General features: G+C 44.5%; 1 protein-coding gene across 2 annotated transcripts in view; it reads left to right on the forward strand.

Moving 5' to 3' along the window:
* FBXO42 (F-box protein 42) overlaps window positions 1–19,824 on the forward strand; it is a 107,321-nt gene that overhangs the window by 53,271 nt on the left and 34,226 nt on the right. For both annotated transcript variants that reach the window (XM_070778218.1, XM_019982678.2), the window contains exons 2-4: window positions 2,548–2,814; window positions 5,337–5,453; window positions 16,877–17,011. In XM_070778218.1, the coding sequence (XP_070634319.1) occupies window positions 2,565–2,814; window positions 5,337–5,453; window positions 16,877–17,011 (502 nt within the window). In that variant the 5' untranslated portion in view covers window positions 2,548–2,564. The remainder of the gene's footprint in view (window positions 1–2,547; window positions 2,815–5,336; window positions 5,454–16,876; window positions 17,012–19,824) is intronic.

The following is a 19,824-nucleotide window of genomic DNA, read 5'->3' on the forward strand; positions in this document are numbered from 1 at the left end:
AAAGAGGAGAGTGAAAAAGTTGGCTTAAAGCTCAACATTCAGAAAACGAAGATCGTGGCATCTGGTCCCATCACTTCATGGGAAATAGATGGGGAAACAGTGGAAACAGTGTCAGACTTTATTTTTTTGGGCTCCAAGATCACTGCAGATGGTGACTGCAGCCATGAAATTAAAAGACGCCTACTCCTTGGAAGGAAAGTTATGACCAACCTAGATAGCATATTGAAAAGCAGAGACATTACTTTGCCAACAAAGGTCCATCTAGTCAAGGCTATGGTTTTTCCTGTGGTCATGTATGGATGTGAGAGTTGGACTGTGAAGAAAGCTGAGCGCCGAAGAATTGATGCTTTTGAACTGTGGTGTTGGAGAAGACTCTTGAGAGTCCCTTGGACTGCAAGGAGATCCAACCAGTCCATTCTGAAGGAGATCAGCCCTGAGATTTTTTTGGAGGGAATGATGCTGAAGCTGAAACTCCAATACTTTGTCCACCTAATGCGAAGAACTGACTCATTTGAAAAGACCCTGATGCTGGGAAAGATTGAATGAGGGAGAAGAAGGGGATGACAGAGGATGAGATGTCTGGATGGCATCACTGACTCAATGCACATGAGTTTCAGTAAACTCCTGGAGTTGGTGATGGACAGGGAAGCCTGGCGTGCTGCGGTCTCTGGGGTCGCAAAGTTGGATGTGACTGAGCGACTGAACTGAACTGAACCCTTCGTTGGTCACATCATTTGCAAATATTTTCTTCTGTTCTCCAGGTTTTCTTTTCATTTTGTTTATGATTTCCTTTGCTGTGCAAAAGTTACTGAATTTAATTAGATCCCACTTGTTTACTTTTGTTTTTATTTCCATTACTCTGGGAGATGGCTTGAAAAATACATTGCTGTGATTCATGTCAAAAGTGTTCTGACTGTGTTTTCCTTCTGGTCCTGCATTTATCTTTGATCCATTTTGAGTCTACTTTTCTGTACGGTGTTAGGAGTTTTCTAGTTTCGTGTTTTTACATACGGCTGTCCAGTTTCCCAGCACCACTGTGTCACAGATAGTTGACCAGAGGCGCCTGAGCCTCCTGCCCTGCTCCGTCGGCCTGCATTTCTGGTCTGGGGCCGGTGCCATACCGCTCTGATTGCTGCAGCTTTGCAGCATGGAGAGTGGTCAGGGAGCCTGGTTGGTCCAGCTCCGTTTTTCTTTCTCAAGATTGCTTTGGCTGTTCTTTTATGTCTTTTAGGATCTTTTATGTCTCTCTACAGAATTAAAGAATTTTTTTCTAGTTTTGTGAAAAATGTCATGGGTGACATGATAGGGATTGCATCGAATGTGTAGATCGCCTTGGGTAGTATAGTCATTTTGGTACATAACTGTACTCTTTAGCCTGAGAGTTAGGGCTGGAAGTGGAAAGGCCTTCCTCTAGCAAGTTACGCACATGGAACAGAGTTCGCTCACAGTAGAGCAGAGGTGGCCGTCCAGGATCTTTTATTTAACACAGTTTATAGTAAACCCGTCACAGTTCCTGCCTGCTTCCGAGGAATGGCGGGGATTGTTGCTGCCCTTGCTCTGCCACCGCTGCCCTCTCCCGACCATGAGCGTCGAGGCCGCGCCCCTGCTGCTCAGCGGCCCCCGGCTGTGCGTTACCATCGGTGCATCAGCAGCCACTTGGTCAGGACGCAGTGCGGTATCATGGGTAATGTGGCAGATGCATTATGTTAGGAGCAATTTCATGAGTTTTGACTCATGTTTTTCTTACTGTGATCATTCTGTCCAGTTTTTAAGATGTACATAAACTGTTTTTGCCTAGTGTTCAATCTGCTGTAAGCATGGACGTGTAGTGTGTACTATTCTGTCTTGCTCAGCGTTAAGATTTACCCCGTGAGTATCTGTGGTTCCTTCCTGTATAGTGTTCTGTTGTTGGAATGTAGCACAGTCTATCTGTTCTCTTGTTGGTGGGTATTTATATTGTTTTCCGTTTTTAGCTCCTCGGATCTGTTTCGATGTTTCCTATTTTAAATATTGCCTTGTATCTGCTATTACAGCTCGTTAAGCTTGTATTAGAACGCTTAACATCCTCTTACGTGAACTGCCTTGTGTCATTTCTTATTCCCGTATCGTCAGAGTGTCCTTTTCACTCTTCTAGAATGCACCATTTTTTCTTCTAAGTCTGAGGTCCTGAATCGTATTACTGGCTAAGGGAAGCTAGCTGCTGTTCCTTTGCTGTTGCCGATCATACCTGGAGTTAGAGGAGTTGTTGAGAACAAGTCTTTTGGTTTTGTGGTTTTACCAGAACTTGGCTGACACTCTAGGTTTTCAGTGAAGAGGGAAAAAAACGCTATCAGAAACCTCTAGAGATTATTAGATATTTGGGATGGGCTTGGTATTTGAGCTGTGCCTGACAAATTAAGGTAGCTCGCAGCTAGTGTGGGGAAGTGCTAAAGAACAGGTTTCATTCTGAGCATCTGAATGAAATCGTGACCAGCTGGGCTGCAAGCGCCTGAGCTAGTTCAGAACTTGAGAAAGTGTGCCCTGGTGTGTGCTTCTCTCCTGCTGCAGGTGTCAAGTGGGATGTCATGGCCAGCTCCTCAGACAGCGAAGATGACAGTTTCATGGCTGTGGACCAAGAGGAGACCGTGCTGGAAGGGACAATGGAGCAAGACGAGGAGCCCCGCGCGGCGCTGGAGGTTGTGGAGATGCAACATAACAGGTCCATGTCTGAGCTGCCAGAAGAGGTTTTGGAGTATATCCTGTCCTTCCTCTCCCCGTACCAGGAGCACAAAACTGCAGCCCTCGTCTGCAAGCAGTGGTATCGACTGATTAAAGGTACTATGGAAAGTGCAAAGGTTTATTCACGTATTTAAGATTTCTTTGAATGATTTCTAATCTCTCAGTTTCCTTCTCTCTTTTCTCCTTTCCGTTTATTGTGGTTCTGAAACTTAGCATTAGACAGTTCGCTCTGTACATTTTTCTTTCTCTCTATCCTGCCTAGCGTTATGAACAACTTGAATACTGTAGGTTTGAATCCAGTTTGCAGTTTTAAAATGAGGATTCTTTTCCTTCATATTCTTTGAGTTGATCCAGTAAATTGTATTATTCTGGAATAGGTAGAGTAGGGATGAATATGGATTGATGGTAAGAGCTGACCTTCATATAACTCTCACCATTGTCAGGACTATTGTAACTGCGTTACAGTCATCCTGGCAAACTGTGAATAGCTTCAAGTAGCTGTCTGTGGCAGATGTGGAGTTATGAAAGCATTTGATGCTTGACTTTATCTCTAAACAGCCCAGGTCCTATATATGTATTTTACTTTTTAAAATGAATTTCTCCTTTTTTCCCCTCCATTTTCTAATCAAGATTTCAGCTCTAAATGTTGAGGTTACTAATTATACTATATTTTTCCAAATATTTTTTTGTGTGGACCATTTTTAAAGTCTTTATTGAATCTGTTACAATATTGCTTCTGTTTTTGTTTTTTGGCCGTGGGGCATGTGGGGTCTTCACTCCCTGACCAGGGATCAGACCTGCACCCCTGCACTGGAGAGTGGTCTTAACCACTGGACCGTCAAGGCAGTCCCCTGTATTTTGAATTAATAACAGTTATTTTGTTTTAGGTGGAAAGGGCCTTTTTTTTTTTTTGAATGAAGATGACCAAGCCAGTTGAATGATCTTTGATCAAAGCAAGGGTTGTATTGACTTTTTCTTTGCTGGTGTGAGCAAGGCAGCCAGAGATAGGAGAGAGGGAAAAGGTTTAGATCAGAATCAGTCTTAAAATCTTTCCTAGAACCAGAGAGGTTCTCTGAGGAGTAGGGTCTGTATCAGTTGTCCACAGTGCAGCCTCGATGGCTAATGAGGACCAGCTGTGTTGAAACTGCCCGCGGGCCCTGCGTGCATTTGCTCACAACTGGTAACATTGGTATGCACACTTGCTTCTGTTTGCAGAATTAATGGACTCTGCAGGAGAGATTGGCTCCCTGCACTATGGAGGTGGATGGTTTTACCTCTAAAATAGAGGAGGAAGAATCATACCTGAGGGGTGGTGATCTAATCAAAGATATTTATTTATTCTTGGCATTCTTATCATTTCGATCTTTTTTTCTTTTTTTAAGAGGAAAGGACCTTACCCTCTTACCCTAGTGTTCACAGCCCTAGATCTGGGGGCAGTCACTGCCAGGACAGTGTTTTCTCCCCTCAATCGTTACGTATCTGTCTTTTATGCATCACTGCCTTATCTCAATCCAGGGTTTGAAAATGTGTATTACTTCACCAGTGTATAGTTGGCAGTATGGTCACACATTAAAAATGGCCATGTTTTTTTAATATTCCAGTTCTTATCTGTGAGTTCAACCAAGGGAGAATGATCATCACTGGAAAACATGTTCTGTGATCCTACTTAAGGATCCACAAGGTGGCATAAATTCAAGAGTGATATTCTTTCAAAATGTAAATAATTGATTGTACACTTCATTCAAAATGCTTCTCTTTGAAATAAGATAGTAATTTCATGTATTGGAAAAACAGATTGTTCCAGAAGTATGAAGCTCTCACTTTAAAAAAAATAGACTTTATTTTTTTTTAAGTGGTTTTAGGTTCACAGCAAAATTGCGCAGGTCATAGATTTCTCATATACCCTCTGCCCCCAGACATGCATAGCCTCTCCCACTTTCAGCATCCTCACCAGGGTGGTACATTTTACAGTTGATGATCCTGCATTGACGACATTGATATACCATTGTCACTCAAAGTCTGCGGTTTACTTTAGGGGTACATTCTGTGAGTTTGGACATGTGTATAATGACATGTATCCAGCGTTATAGCAGAAACTCTTGATTTTTTTTTTTTTTAAACAGCTTTCCTTAGTTATAAATTCATCATTTCACAATCCACTGTCAGCTAATTATTATCTCCTTGTTTAATACGGAGAATCCTTGGTCTAACCATAGGTATTTACTGAACAGCTGTTACATTCCAGAGATTTTTTTTTACCATATTTTTTCTCGCAAAACTAAATTATCTCCCAAGTCTCTGTTTTGGAATAAAAAGCACCAATTATTTTGATATGTTTCCTTATGATATGGCTAAGTGGAGCAGAGTTAAAGTGTGAGCTGATTTTGTCACCTTGAGGGAGTCATTTAACCTTGGTAAAATCTAAAGATTAGATCTTCCAGTTTTGAACTTACATGATTTTGTTTTCTGTCTTTGAATGAAAAAAAAAATCAAAGAAATTTGGAGTTCCTCAAAGAAACTTACATCTTAAAAAAGTGATAAGACAGTAGATTAAATTTTAATAATTTGATTTACAAGTGAAGAGTCCAGGCTGAGGCACCGGTTATTTTTGTCTTTAGGTGTCGCCCACCAGTGTTACCATGGTTTCATAAAGGCTGTTCAGGAAGGAAACATCCAGTGGGAGAGTCGGACTTACCCTTATCCCGGGACCCCCATCACCCAGCGGTTCTCACACAGTAAGTATTATCGTGAAAGCAGGTCCCATCTTGCCAGCAGTCATGTTTGCAAAAACTATTTTTGAGGCTTGTATTTTGTCTGACGTTTCTAATGAAGATAATATAAATGAGGATTCATATTAATCTTACAGCCAGAATTAGGGAAGAGCGTGAGCCTAGACGTGCTGCAGGCACAGTGGTATAATCTTAGGCTCTGCTTTTCCGTGGGGTTTTTCAGTATCTGTGCTCCAAAGAGGTCAAGGTGTCATGCTTATGCCTTTAAACACTTGACATCGGGTGAGAGAGGACGAAGGGAAGGTGTTCATGAGCGTGTTTCTGTGATCCTGCTTAGGGAGCAGCCAGAGTTTAGCAAGAATTCATTATTTTAACATGGTGTGTGTTTGGCAAACACGGAATTTGACTGGGGTCACACACAAATTTTGAACATGAAGGATATTGATTATAAAATACAAATTTAAGTAATAAAATTATAAGTAAAATGTTCTGACAAATAGACATAATTTAGAGTTTTTGACTTATTCTAGAATTAACTGTCCATTTTAGCTGATTTTTATAGATGCTGCTTTATGTATTTTTTCCTTTGACTCATGCCCCACACCTTGTGGGATCTTAGTTCCCTGACCACCGATGAAACCCAGGCCCGCAGCAATGAGAGCACTGAATCCTCACCACTGGACCGCCAGGGACTTCCCAGTATCATTTCATTCCAGAGGTGACTTCTTTACCCTGAGCCACCAGGGGAAGCCCATTGGTGATTCGTATCCATCCATGAAAGTGAGACTGAGCTGTGTTGCACTGCAGGCCAGTAAAGGTGTATATATATCAGTGGTTTTACAAAAGTTAGTTGAGAAGAGAGGGAAGCCTTGTAGAAAGTTCTCGGAATTACTACTTTAGTTATATTGCTTGCCTGTTCAGAAACCTTGAGTGTCTGTCCAGTGATAAAGCTAAACTTAGTCATAGTTAAAACCCTCTTTAAGCTGACTTATTTCTACATTTACTACTTCATCTCCTGACTTTTCCCAAGAGCTCGCCTCATTTTAAGTTGTCACTTTGCTGTGCTCATTTCTTCCTCCCTGGAGTATTCTCGTCCACTTAGCTGAAGCCTGCTTGTTCTTGAAAGCTCAATTCAAGTTCTTGCTCTTTGGGGAAAGCTTTTCTCAACTCTCTGGGCCACAGAAAATTTTTCCTGATCTGCACTTGCGTCTGGAACACTGATCTGGCGCCTAACTCACATTGTCTTTCTCTGTCGGCTTTCATATTTGTGTCTCTTTTTTTAAGCCGTATGTTGAAATTTGAGGGGAAGGAGAATTATTGGCTATCTGTGTTACATAGAAATTACTCGCAAAGTTACCAACTTAAAACAAGATTTGTCATCTCACAGAGTTCCTCAGGGTCAAGAATCTGGGAGTGGCTTAGCTGGCAGGTTCTGAGTCAGGGTCTCTCATGAGGTTACAGCCAGTGTGTCAGCCGGGGCTCCCGTCCCCTGAGCGCTCGACCGGCGCCTGGGGAGTCTGTCTCCAGGCTCACTTAGTGACTGTTGAGAGAAGACTCAGGTCCTTACTGCGTGGACTTCTCCACAGAGCTGCTCACGACTTGGCAGCGGGCTTCCCACGAAACGAGTGATCAGAGAGAGAAGTGGAGACGCTAAGCTGGCAGCCATGCTGTTTTCTCCAGCCTGATCTCTGAAGTGAATACCGTCCTTTCTGCTCTATCCTGTAGGTCACACAGGGGTTGACCGAGGGTGTAATACCAGGCAGTGAGGATCCTTGGCATTCTCTTGGAGGTTGACTACCCCAGACCATACGCCGTACTCTCATATCCAAAGGTGTTCAGTGAAAAACGAGGGCTCATCGTTGTCTTTGAACTGAATCTAAATAGATCAAAAGAATGACTCGAACTCTTGGCTGTTTTCACTTCTCTCAGGGAGCTGTTTTCACTCACGCCGTTGTAAACCCCCTGAAGCAGTAGATCTCAAAAGTGTGATTCTTGGACTTTGGGGGAGGGAGGCGTCTGTGAGACTCTTTGGGGGATCTGTGAGGTCAGAACTGGCTTTTGTTAGTTTTCGCCTGTGACTGTGTGGTCGTGGCGTCGTTCCCGTGTCCTGAGCCGTGAGGCTGTAGCAGTTCCCCCAGCACTGCTTTGGCACCATGTGTGCGGCTGTCAGCACAGTGGAAAGACAATGACTGCTGCTTCAACTGCTGCTACTTGTTATGATTATAAAAATAGTTTTGAAAGAGTCTCAAATGTTTTCAGGAGTTCATAGACGTATACTTTGCAGTAAAATTTAGACGAATCCTTGCTGAAAATATTTAATGAAATTACGGGAGGATCCATATTAGGTCCAGTATTTATTGTTGAAACTTCAGTTATCTATAGATGCTTGGAATGAGGAGCAGAGACAGGATTTATTTGTTCTTGGCTGTGGTGGGCCTTTGTTGCTGCACGAAGGCTCACTCTGGTGGTTGGTGCACAGGCTTCTCACTGGCGGAGGCTTCTCCATTGCACAGAGCGGCTCTGAGCGCCGTGGCTCAGCAGGCAGGGAGCGGCTCGAGCGGTCCAGAATCCAGGCTGAGTGGTTGTGGTGCACGGGCTTAGTAGCTCCAAGGCGTGTGGGATCTTCCCGAACCAGGGGTCGAACCGGTGTCCCTTGCCCTGCCAGGTGGCTCCTTAAATATTGGACAACCACGGAAGCCTGAGGACGGTGTTTTGAAACAAATAGTGTTGGAGCCCTTTGTTGTTGTTTAATTGCTCAGTTGTATCCAGCTCTTTGCCACCCCATGGAATGCAGCACACCAGGCCGCCCTGTCCTTCACCATCTCCCAGAACTTGCTCAAACTCATGTCCATCAAGTCAGTAATGCCATCCAGCCGTCTCGTCCTCTGTCGTGCCCTTCTCCTCCCGCCTTCACTCTTTCCCAGCATCAGGGTCTTTTCTAATGAGTCAGTTCTTCGCATCAGGTGGCCGGAGTATTCAGCTTCAGCATCAGTCCTTCCAATGAATATGCAGGACTATTTTCCTTAGGATGGACTGGTTGGATCTCCTTGCAGTCCAGGGACTCTCAAGAGTCTTCTCCAACACCACAGTTCAAAAGCATCATTCTTCGGTGCTCAGCTTTCTTTATAGTCCAACTCTCACATCCATACATAACTACTGGAAAAACCGTAGCTTTGACTAGACAGACCTTTGTTGGGAAAGTGATGTCTCTGCTTTTTAGTACACTGTCTAGGTTTGTCATAGCTTTTCTTTCAAGGAACAAGCATCTTTTAATTTCATGGCTGCAGTCACCGTCTGCAGTGATTCTGGAGCCCAGAAAAATAAAGTCTGTCACTGCCTCTACTTTTTCCCCTTCTGTTTGCCATAAAGTGATGGAACCAGATGCCATGATCTTAGTTTTCTGAATGTTGAGTTTCAAGCCAGCTTTTTTACTCTCCACTTTCACCATCATCAAGAAACTAGTTTCTCTTTACTTTCTGCCATTGAGTGGTATCATTTATGTATCTGAGGTTGTTGATATTTCTCCTGGCACTCTTGATTCCAGCTTGTGATTCATCCAGCCCAGCATTTCACATGATGTACTCTGCATGTAAGTTAAATAAGCAGGTTGACAATATACAGCCTTGTTGAACTCCTTTCCCAACTGTGAACCAGTCATTTGTTCCATGTCTGATTTCTAACTGTTGCTTCTTGACTTGCATAGAGGTTTCTCAAGAGACATGTAGTGTGTCTCTTAATGTTTATTACCATCTGCCTTTTACCATAATTATCTGTGTAGGAAAGGCTACATGCTAAAGAAAAACTTTTGACTTGGGGAAGCAAGTTCCTTGGCTCCTCTGATCGACACTTTCCTCATCTGTAAGATGTGTATACGCCCACGTGTTTAGGAGTTTTCCAAAGTTTGTTGTGATCCACAGAGTCAAAGGCTTGTGTAGTCAATGAAGCAGAAGTAGTTATTTTTCTGGAATACCCTTGCTTTCTCCATGGTCCAGTGAATGTAGGCAATTTGATCTCTGGATCATCTGCTTTTTCTAAACCCAGCTTGTACACCTGAAAGTTCTTAGTTCTTGAAGGATTTTGAGCAGAACCTAGAATTCAGTTCAGTTCAGTTGCTCAGTTGTGTCCTACTTTTTGCAAATCCATGGAGTGCAGCACGCCAGGCTTCCCTGTCCATCACCAAATTGCGTAGTTCCCCCCAAATTTTCTTCTCTCCATAGTTTAGTGAACGGCATTGTCATTCTCTCCATTATACAAACTTGAAATCTTGGTTTCACGCTCAGTTCCTCTCCCTCCCTCAACAGCAGAAGTCAAACCCTGCTGACTCTGTTCTGTCTCAGATCTTTCCTTTTACCCCCATTCCTCACACTTCGGACTTAATCATCCCATCTTTCCTAAGTCTTTTCTTCCTCCTTTCTTCCCCCACATCCCTCCCTCCCACATTGCAGCATCTTACTTCCCCAGCCAGAGATCACACCTGTATCTCCTGCAGAAGTGTGGAGTCTTAATCACAGGACCGAGAGGGCTGCTGCTGCTGCTAAGTCACTTCAGTCGTGTCCGACTCTGTGGGACCCCATAGACGGCAGCCCACCAGGCTCCCCCGTCCCTGGGATTCTCCAGGCAAGAACACTGGAGTGGGTTGCCATTTCCTTCTCCAGTTCATGAAAGTGAAAAGTGGAAGTGAAGTTTCTCAGTTGTGTCCGACCCTCAGCGACCCCATGGACTGCAGCCCACCAGGCTCCTCCATCCATGGAATTTTCCAGGCAAGAGTACTGGAGTGGGGTGCCATTGCCTTCTCCGAGGATCAAGAGGGAAGTCCCCCTAAATCTTTTCTAAACAGTCTTCTTACCTTTTCTCTTCATCTGAACCTGGTCTAGACACTGTTGGCAGCCATCTCTAAAACTGGGGACCGTGCCACCTCCTAGCACATTTGGAAATATGCAGGGTCATTGCTTATTGTCTTGACTGGAAAGTGCTGCAGGCAGTTAGCAGGCAAGGACCAGGGCTGCTGGGTGTCCTGTAGTGGACGGGATGACCCTGCACTCAAAGAACCAACCTGTTCAAAGTGACAGGTGCCCCGTGCTGGGAAGCACTGCAAATCTAAGACGTAAAACCAGCCGTATAACTCCTCTGCCAAAAAGCCTCAGCCTTTCTGCGTTGCATGTGGAAGTGTCCCCTCCTGTGGCCTTCAAGGCCCCAGCTTACCTTTTCAGCCTGACTCACTGCTGCATCCTTACACAGCCAGGCTCTACCCACACAAGATTCTGTGTTTGTCTGATATCCCTACTTCGTGGCTTTGCTTAGATGCCCTGATTTCATTTCCCTTCCCTCCCATTCCTTTTTAGCCCCTAGATATGTTCCCCCTTTCTTAATTGACAGAAAATGCCCTGACCTCTCAAACCCATCTAGGAGACAAAGCCAAAAGCCACCTTCTTTCACACTATTCTCAAATTCCCCAGTGTGGAGGTTAAGCTCTTCTCTTTCTCTGCTTATACTGCCTTAATGCACTCTTCATACCTTCCTCTTAATGTTTATTACCATCTGCCTTTTACAATAATTATCTGTGTAAGAGAGACCACATGCCAAAGAAGAAATTTAGACTTGGGAAGCAAGTTCCTTGGCTTCTCTAATCCACACTTCCACAAAATGTGTATAACAAATTCTGTTTGTGCCACAGGTTACTAGGAAATTTAATTGAGGAAACACTTGTAGAAATATGTTTTAATCTGCCAAATGATAAGATAATGATGGTGTCTCCTCCACAAGGTTCCTGTCTACTTGAGAACACTCTGGTCCCGTGTCTCAGACACCTGTGCACCTTTCACAACACCCGGTTCCTAGTTCAGTTCAGTCACTCACTCGGTCATGTCCGACTCTTTGCGACCCCATGAATCGCAGCACGCCAGGCCTCCCTGTCCGTCACCAACTCCAGGAGTTCACTCACACTCACGTCCATCGAGTCAGTGATGCCATCCAGTCATCTCATCCTCTGTCGTCCCCTTCTCCTCTTGCCCCCAATCCCTCCCAGCATCAGAGTCTTTTCCAATGAGTCAACTCTTCGCATGAGGTGGCCGAAGTACTGGAGTTTCAGCTTTAGCATCATTCCTTCCAAAGAAATCCCAGGGCTGATCTCCTTCAGAATGGACTGGTTGGATCTCCTTGCAGTCCAAGGGACTCTCAAGAGTCTTCTCCAACACCACAGTTCAAAAGCATCAAAAGCCTTCTTCACAGTCCAACTCTCACATCCATACATGACCACAGGAAAAACCATAGCCTTGACTAGACGGACCTTTGTTGGCAAAGTGATGTCTCTGCTTTTGAATATGCTGTCTAGGTTGGTCATAACTTTCCTTCCAAGGAGTAGGCGTCTTTTAATTTCATGGCTGCAGTCACCATCTGCAGTGATTTTGGAGTCCAAAAAAATAAAGTCTGACACTGTTTCCACTGTTTCCCCATCTATTTCCCATGAAGTGATGGGACCGGATGCCATGATCTTCGTTTTCTGAATGTTGAGCTTTAAGCCAACTTTTTCACTCTCCACTTTCACTTTCATCAAGAGGCTTTTTAGTTCCTCTTCACTTTCTGCCATAAGGGTGGTGTCATGTGCATATCTGAGGTTATTGATATTTCTCCCGGCAATCTTGATTCCAGCTTGTGTTTCTTCCAGTCCAGCGTTTCTCACGATGTACTCTGCATATAAGTTCAATAAGCAGGGTGACAATATACAGCCTTGATGTACTCCTTTTCCTATTTGGAACCAGTCTGTTGTTCCATGTCCAGTTCTAACTGTTGCTTCCTGACCTGCATACAGGTTTCTCAAGAGGCAGGTCAGGTGGTCTGCTATTCCCATCTCTTTCAGAATTTTCCACAGTTTATTGTGATCCACACAGTCAAAGGCTTTGGCATAGTCAATAAAGCAGAAATAGATGTTTTTCTGGAACTCTCTTGCTTTTTCCATGATCCAGCGGATGTTGGCAATTTGATCTCTGGTTCCTCTGCCTTTTCTAAAACCAGCTTGAACATCAGGAAGTTCACGGTTCACGTATTGCTGAAGCCTGGTTCATAGTTGACATCTATTAATTCTATGGAATTGTGTAACAAAGATATGAGCAATAGAGCTTCTTTCTTATGTAAAAATCAAGACAGAAAATGCAGGGGACGTAAATGAAGCCAGTTCCCCTAGTTATTTGATGAGTGTTTGTATGGCCAGACATGCAACTCTTGACTAAGGTAGAATGTCCCTTTCAGATTGACATAGGGGTCTGTTGAGTACCCAGCATTATGTTTTGAAAAACCTTTTGGTGTTCAGGCTGCATGTATGGTCAGGTCATTCCATACACATGCTAATCTTGCTCCTGCAATAGCCAGCAGGCCCAGACTGGATCAGCAACCTGTCTTATTCCATAGTTATGTAATTACAGGCCTTATCAAGTATGTCCTGGCTTGTAGATGCTAGACACGTGACAACCTAAGCATGGGATAAATGCCTCAGGACCTTTCCCTGGAGACAAGAGAGGAAACAAGAGAATTTAACCTCTGAAAGTGCAAAAATTGGAGTTCAGTGAACATTTAGTGACTACCAGGAGCCATGGAAAATATGAAACAACTGGAAGACCTTGAACTTCAGAGAATTATAGTATAGTAGAAAAGGATTCAGAGCACTGAAAACTCTTTGCTTACTGTGTGTGTAATTGTGAATATTTGATTTGTCTTCAAATAGGAATTACTAGACTTGAACTTGAGACGTGTGACTTTTAGCAGTTGTTCATGGAGCGGTCAAGCACGTTTCAGAAAATTTGAAGAGATTTAGCAGTTGGAATAATCACATTCTCAATGTTATTAATATTTTCTTAGCAGAGTAATTATATCGTACAATGAACAGTAACTTCTGTATAGCACATTCCAGTGGTCTGTGTTTTGAAAGGAAAATGTTCTGTTTGGGTGGAGAACTTTGGTAAAAGGAAATATCTACTTGAGCACTGGTATTTGCTTAAATTCTTAGTTTTTTCTAAAAGGCCCATTGAATTTGTTGGGTCCCCAACCCCCACTCAGGCCACCATGTAGGCGTCTTAAATAAAAATAGACAAACATAGTTCAGTAGGATGCTTAAAATATTTGAGGGTATTATTGATGGCTGTTCTCTCATTCTCATTATATCTGAGTTCTAAACATAGCTACCTAAATTGACTCTCTTCCTCTCCAGGCTTTGTTGATAATGCCTGCTGGATGTTGAAAATACAGTGTGTGAAACTTGTCATTTCAGTCCCATTAGCTTTGCATAGAGTTTGGGCTGTGCCTTCCTCTTCCAGAGGCCTTTGTTTGCTCAAAGAGAGCAGGAAAATGCCATTTGCCTTATTTTAGTATAGGATTAAAATACACGTGGTGAAGATCTCACGGGGCCAGCTGCTGGCTAGGTTTCCAATCCAAATGCAGCAGAATGTTTGCTACCTCTTTGAAAAATAAAGGCACTGTGTTCTTTTACTACATGAAGGAAGCAGCTGCCAAGAGTTGGTCTTTGACTAATAGTGGGACATAAATGAGCTCCTGACTGTTTTAGTTATGAAATCATGGATTTGTCTTATCAAACATTGTTATGATGGACCTCAGTTAGAGTTTCAGAAGACAAGGGACATGGCTAATTTCTGTTCTGGGGTTCCGAATTATCCAGAGGAGTAGAATGTTCTCTTATGCTGGGCACCAGTCAGGTCCGTTTAAAATTGCCCTGGTTTGGAGTAGCTAGTTCAAAGAAAGTATAAAAAGACCAAGATACTTGAAGCTTAATGGCTTTAGTGGAGACTGAAGTGTGGCTTCAGTAATCATCCTTTTTGTTTGTTGAATGTCATCTAACTTGATCCATTGTTATTTGCAGTGCTTAACAACTCTGAAACATGAACAATGGAATTACACAGAATTTTCCTTTTTGGGGGCCACACTGCACAGTTTGTGGGCAGTGAAAGCATGAAGTTGTAACCACTGAACTGCCAGGGAGTTCCGAGGATTACACTCCTTAATAGCCTTTCTTATTGGGATGTTAATGTAAACACTGATTTAGTTATGGATTGCAAGTTATTTTCAAGGCAAAGAAAGTCAATGGGGAAATTCCCTGGTGGCCCTTTGGTTAGCACTGTATGCTTTTACCGCAGGGGCCTGGGTTTAATCCCTAGTCAAAGAACTGAGATCCCTCAAGCTGCATGGCACTATCAGAAAATAAAAAAGAAAGAAAGAAAGTAGTGGAAAGTGTGAAATCATGTTACCCTTCGTATTCCATCGTAGCATGTTTGAGTTCTGAGAGTAATTAAGTGTTCTGCAGATGTGAGCCTGTTGACGATTAAACAGCATTTTATTTCCTAATATCTCCAGTTTCTTTAATTTCTTTGTTAATCTGAAAAGTCTGTAGCCCTGTTACTGTGCTGTGTTAGAGGTCAGATGTTTCGGATTCACTCCTCCCACTGGCTGAGACTGTGGGGTGTAGGTGACTGAACACATTGCCTTTATTACCTCTTAACTCATCCAGTTTTCAGATGTGGCTTTCCTAGTGTGGAGAGTCCTTAAAGGCCTATCAAGTGGGCTGAGTTTAGAAAAAATAAAAAAGGAGGGTTATTCCCAGAGCGTTTGTGTATCACAAGAGGTAATTATAGCAGCAGCATTTCCCTTTTTCTGAGCTTGAGTAATGGTGCCAGAGTTCAGAAGGGATCTTAAAAACAGTGGACTAAATTGAGGTGGACCTACCGATGGGTGGATGATCAGCAAAGCCGTGCCGCCCTAGTGGGCTGAACCTCTGAATCTCTTTTCCCTTTCCACTTCCTTTACGTGATGCGTGACTGTTTTGCCTAGTTTCCCTTTGGGAGGTCTGGCTTTCCCACTCATGTGCATGGAGTGGATGAATAGTTTTGCTCCGCTCTTTTCCCTAAAACCCAAGATGGTGAATGCAGAGCTGTGAGGAGCACAGCCATCTCTCCCACAGGATAGAGGCCGCATGCGCTCTATGGAGAGAAGCAGGTGGTGGAGCTGAGCTGCCACGTGTCTTGTCCAGGCCCTGGCTCTGGTCTTCCAGGTGTTGGGGGAACGGCCCCTCTCACAGCCACTGACTCTTGCCTTCAGAATAGTGTCCGCTGGTGAGGTGCATATAATCACCTGGTTAAAAAGGCGTTTCTTAGAGACCTCGGTGCTTTTTGTTCACTTACTTCAAGTGTGTGTTTACTTCTGGTTGTGCTGGGCCTTTGTTGCTGTGCGTGGGCTTCTCTTGTGGAGCAGGGCTCCTTAGCAGCTGGGCTCTCAGGCCCCGGATCCTGCAGGCTCCAGTAGTCATGGTGCTGGGGCTGTAGTTGCCCCAAGCGTGTGGAATCTTCCCAGACCAGGGGTTGAACCCCTGTCCCCTGCATTGGCAGGTGGATTCCTATCCGCTGTACCACCAGGCAAGGCCAACCTTGGTGCTTTTTATGTGTTACTTACTGCGTTGGTTTTCTATTCAGCACCAACCAGTCGCTTTGGTGGCTTTTGGATACACCTAGAAGCTTAATGGGAAAAGGCAATGGCACCCCACTCCAGTACTCTTGCCTGGAGAATCCCATGGACGGAGGAGCCTGGTGGGCTGCAGTCCAGGGGGTCGCGAAGAGTCAGACACGACTGAGCTACTTTACTTTCACTTTTCACTTTCATGCATCGGAGAAGGAAATGGCAACCCACTCCAGTGTTCTTGCCTGGAGAATCCCAGGGATGGGGGAGCCTGGTGGGCTGCCGTCTATGGGGTCGCACAGAGTCGGACACCACTGAAGCGACTTAGCAGCAGCAGTCAGCTTTGGTGGCTTTTGGATACACCTAGGAGCTTAATGACTTTCATGTTTCTTCTCTTGGTGGTTTGGGGACCATACTACCTCTGAGGTCCCCAAGCTGCGTTGGTTCCGTGTGTGTGGTTACTTTGTGGCATTGATTAAAATTGTTTTCTGTCGTTCTCTTTCATATAAAGTCATGTTTATTGTTTTGTTTCTTCACATCTCATTTGAAAGCAAAAGCAGTGAGAAGAGTGGAGAGAAGTGAGAGGACTGACAGCCTCTGTGAGCAGTGAATCTGCCACTGGCCCGTGAGGGTAATGATACAGATTCAGATTACGGAGCCGTGCTGGCATTTCACTCATTGCACACTCTGAATCTGCATTCTCGTGTGCTCTTGCTAGAATTGTGCTGTCTTACGTAAAGCATGGGCAACCTGCTTAGTGTGCTCGGAGATAACATTTCCACGGCTTCTCTCTGGTCCTTAAAGGTTAACGTAGTGTTGAACCTGAAGGCACGAGGCTGGTTGTAGAAGGGTTGGCACCTGCTAACAGTTATGATACGCACGAAATAATTGGGCTTTGGAAGATACAGACCACAGTCAAGGTGTTAGAGTACCTTCAGAATTAGACACCGCTTGTTCATCACTTGTTTTCTTTCTAGGTGCGTGCTATTACGACGCTAATCAGTCTATGTATGTGTTTGGAGGCTGTACCCAGAGCAGTTGCAACGCTGCCTTCAATGACCTCTGGAGACTTGACCTAAATAGCAAAGAGTGGATCCGACCTTTGGCTTCAGGTGAGAGAGAAAATGCTGCTCTTTGCCCCTCACCAGGTAACTCGCTTCGCACGGAAACTCATGATCCTTTTGGTGTTGGTCTCAAGAACAGATTACTGGGGCCCCAGGTCCTTTGTCAAATCTGCTTGTAAACGCTAAAGAGTAATACGCTTGTGTAAGGTCTTGGTATTTTTTCTAAACTATACTTTATCATCAGTATTGGTACCCTGCCAGAATTGCTGTACTGCTGTGTGAACTCATTTGTGTGGCTTTCTCAAGTCCTTGTACAGGTGCGATATGCTCTTTGGTATGAAGTTGAAGTAACAGCAGCAGCACGGTCATGAGAACTGTAGCTGACTGACAGAAGCTATTGTCCCAGGGCTGAGATCTCTGAATGCCGCTTGTTGTTGCCAGTCAGCATTTGGGGAGTGTGTGAAACATGCCTCTGCTGGTTCCTCCTAACTGCTCAGGGGTGTGGGAAGATTCCACAGTCGGCGCAGCCCCGCATCATCCCGCTGCACCAGAATCTGTGCAGGAAGCTTCTGGGTCATTTTCTCTTTTGACCTAACCTTTCTTGGGGAAGAAAAACGCGCACACACACGATTGTTTCTGCACTCACAAAGCGGGGTGGCTTGAAAACGCAGTTACAAGCTTGGAGGGCCCAGGTGACAGACAAAGAGTCCGCTGAGTGTAAAGCACCCTGCTTGGCTTGTTGGCAAGCTTTTCCCAAACACTCTTCTTTTGGCCTTGCAGGGTTGCAATTCATCGTACTTATTTAGGTCTTGTTTGCTTTGATTACTAAACGGAAGGCAAGATGGAATATTAGAAAGGGCACTGGGCTAAGAGTGAGGCGACGTGAGTTTCATTTCCGGGCAAAAATCACCAATTCTGCATGTAACTCTGACCAAGTTACCATCTCTCTCTGGGAGAAGTGTGCAGGCCAGTCAGAAGATCCTGTTTTTAAACGAGTTGAGAAAGCTGCTTTACGTTTCCCTGCATTTCTGTGAGGACTGCTCTGAATGTCTCGGCCAGGCGCTTAAAATCTTATTATGAAAAGAAGCTGCATGTTGCTTTCCCAGCGCTGTAGCCGCTGCTGCTTCCTCTGCAACAGATGACGCAGGACGGGAGCACAGAGTGGCAGCAGGCGCGCAGAGCTGGGCTGGGCTTGAGCACGTGGGGGTCTTCACAGTTATTGGAAGATGAGAGAGTGTTAATCTTTAAGATGTTTTGAATATTAGGACGATTTTAGAGCCTTCAGAACTTTGTACTTTGGAGCATTTCTTTTTCTAGCACTTTGTAACCCCTGTTGCACTTAACAAAGCATTGATTAATACTTAGAATCATGGATTCTAAAATGCAGAGGCTCTTTTTAGCTTAAGCATCTTATTGCCATTGTACTTATTGTCCAGGCCCCATTTCAAAGTAGCTTTGACGTCCCAGTAACAAAATACCAATACTGCCTTTCTCTGTTTCGTAACCAAGCTTATGCCTTTGGGGCTTCCCTGGTGGCTCAGAAGGTAAAGAATCTGCCTGCAGCGCAGGAGACCTGGGTTCACTCCCTGGGTCAGGAAGATTCCCTGGAGAAGGGACTGGCTACCCAATCTAGTATTCTTGCCTGGAGAACCCCATGGACAGAGGAGCCTGGCGGGCTACAGTCCATGGGGTCACAAAAAGTCGAATACGACTTAAGCAATGAACACTTTCATGCCTTCTACAATTTGGCGTGGGTGTTGCTCTTTCTTGCACATGTGGAGTTGTGGACCTTCGTAACCTATTGGCATCTACTTTGCTTATTTTTCCTTATTTTTCTTTATAAGATAGACATGGCATTTTTGTTGTTGTTAACTACTAAGTTTAAAGACTAGGCTTTGAATCCCCTAGGTAGAAGTATCAGAGAAATAACTGTCTTTGTAATGCAGATTTTATAACTGATCTGAATTTTTAAAAAAATTCAGTGTTGGACTGTTCCCTTTTATAAAACATATTGGCTCCTAAAAGTTTAAAAGTAATTTTCTAACAGAATATCTCAAAGAATCTAGTTTCTGCATCACTCTAATCTACAATTAGAGGCTACTTTTTTGGTGGGGGGAGTAGAGACTGAGCTTTTTGAAATGTCTAGTTTAAATTAAAAAAAAATGAACAGTAGTTTAATCGAGAGTCCTGTGAGATTGTGGGCTTCGCAGGTGGCACCGTGGTAGAGAGTCAGCATGCCAGTGCAGGAGATGCAAGAGATGTGGGTTCCATCCCTGGATTGGGAAGATCCCGTGGAGGAAGAAATCACAACCCACTCCAATATTCTTATCTGGAGAACCCCGTGGACAGAGGATCCTGGCGGGCTACCGTCCACGGGGTCACAGAGAGTCAGGCACGACTGAGCGCACTCACACAGAAACATGTGGGAGTCTCGTTTAGGCGGAAATCCCACGGGAAGGCTGCCTGAGGAAGTGTTCCTCTCTGCTGTCATGAGTCCCAGCCAAACATCAGTGATTCTCTGTGAATAAAGCACAGTTGTCGGTGTGTCGTGCTGTGCCTGGCTCACCCATTCGAGTGCTTGGCGGTGGGTAAGTCGGCTGGTGCCCAAGGGGAGGGTGCTGCCTGCTACCCCTTGGTCCCAGGCGCGAGGTCTCCCAGCACCTGAGTATCTGCAGATGAAGATCGTCTGGAGTGGCAGTTCCACCGTGTTCCGCCCTCAAGTGCTGCGCTTTGGAAAAGAGCATCAGACAAACAGTGGAGCAGCTCAGGTTGGGAGCCGAGGCTTGGTGCAGAACACCCTGCATCAGGTATCTTTTTACCTGCGTGGTTGGTGATATCGCACATGAGACTGGAGCAGCTCG

This window comes from Bos indicus, chromosome 2 (assembly GCF_029378745.1).
Source record: "Bos indicus isolate NIAB-ARS_2022 breed Sahiwal x Tharparkar chromosome 2, NIAB-ARS_B.indTharparkar_mat_pri_1.0, whole genome shotgun sequence".
Classification (NCBI taxonomy): Eukaryota; Metazoa; Chordata; class Mammalia; order Artiodactyla; family Bovidae; genus Bos; species Bos indicus.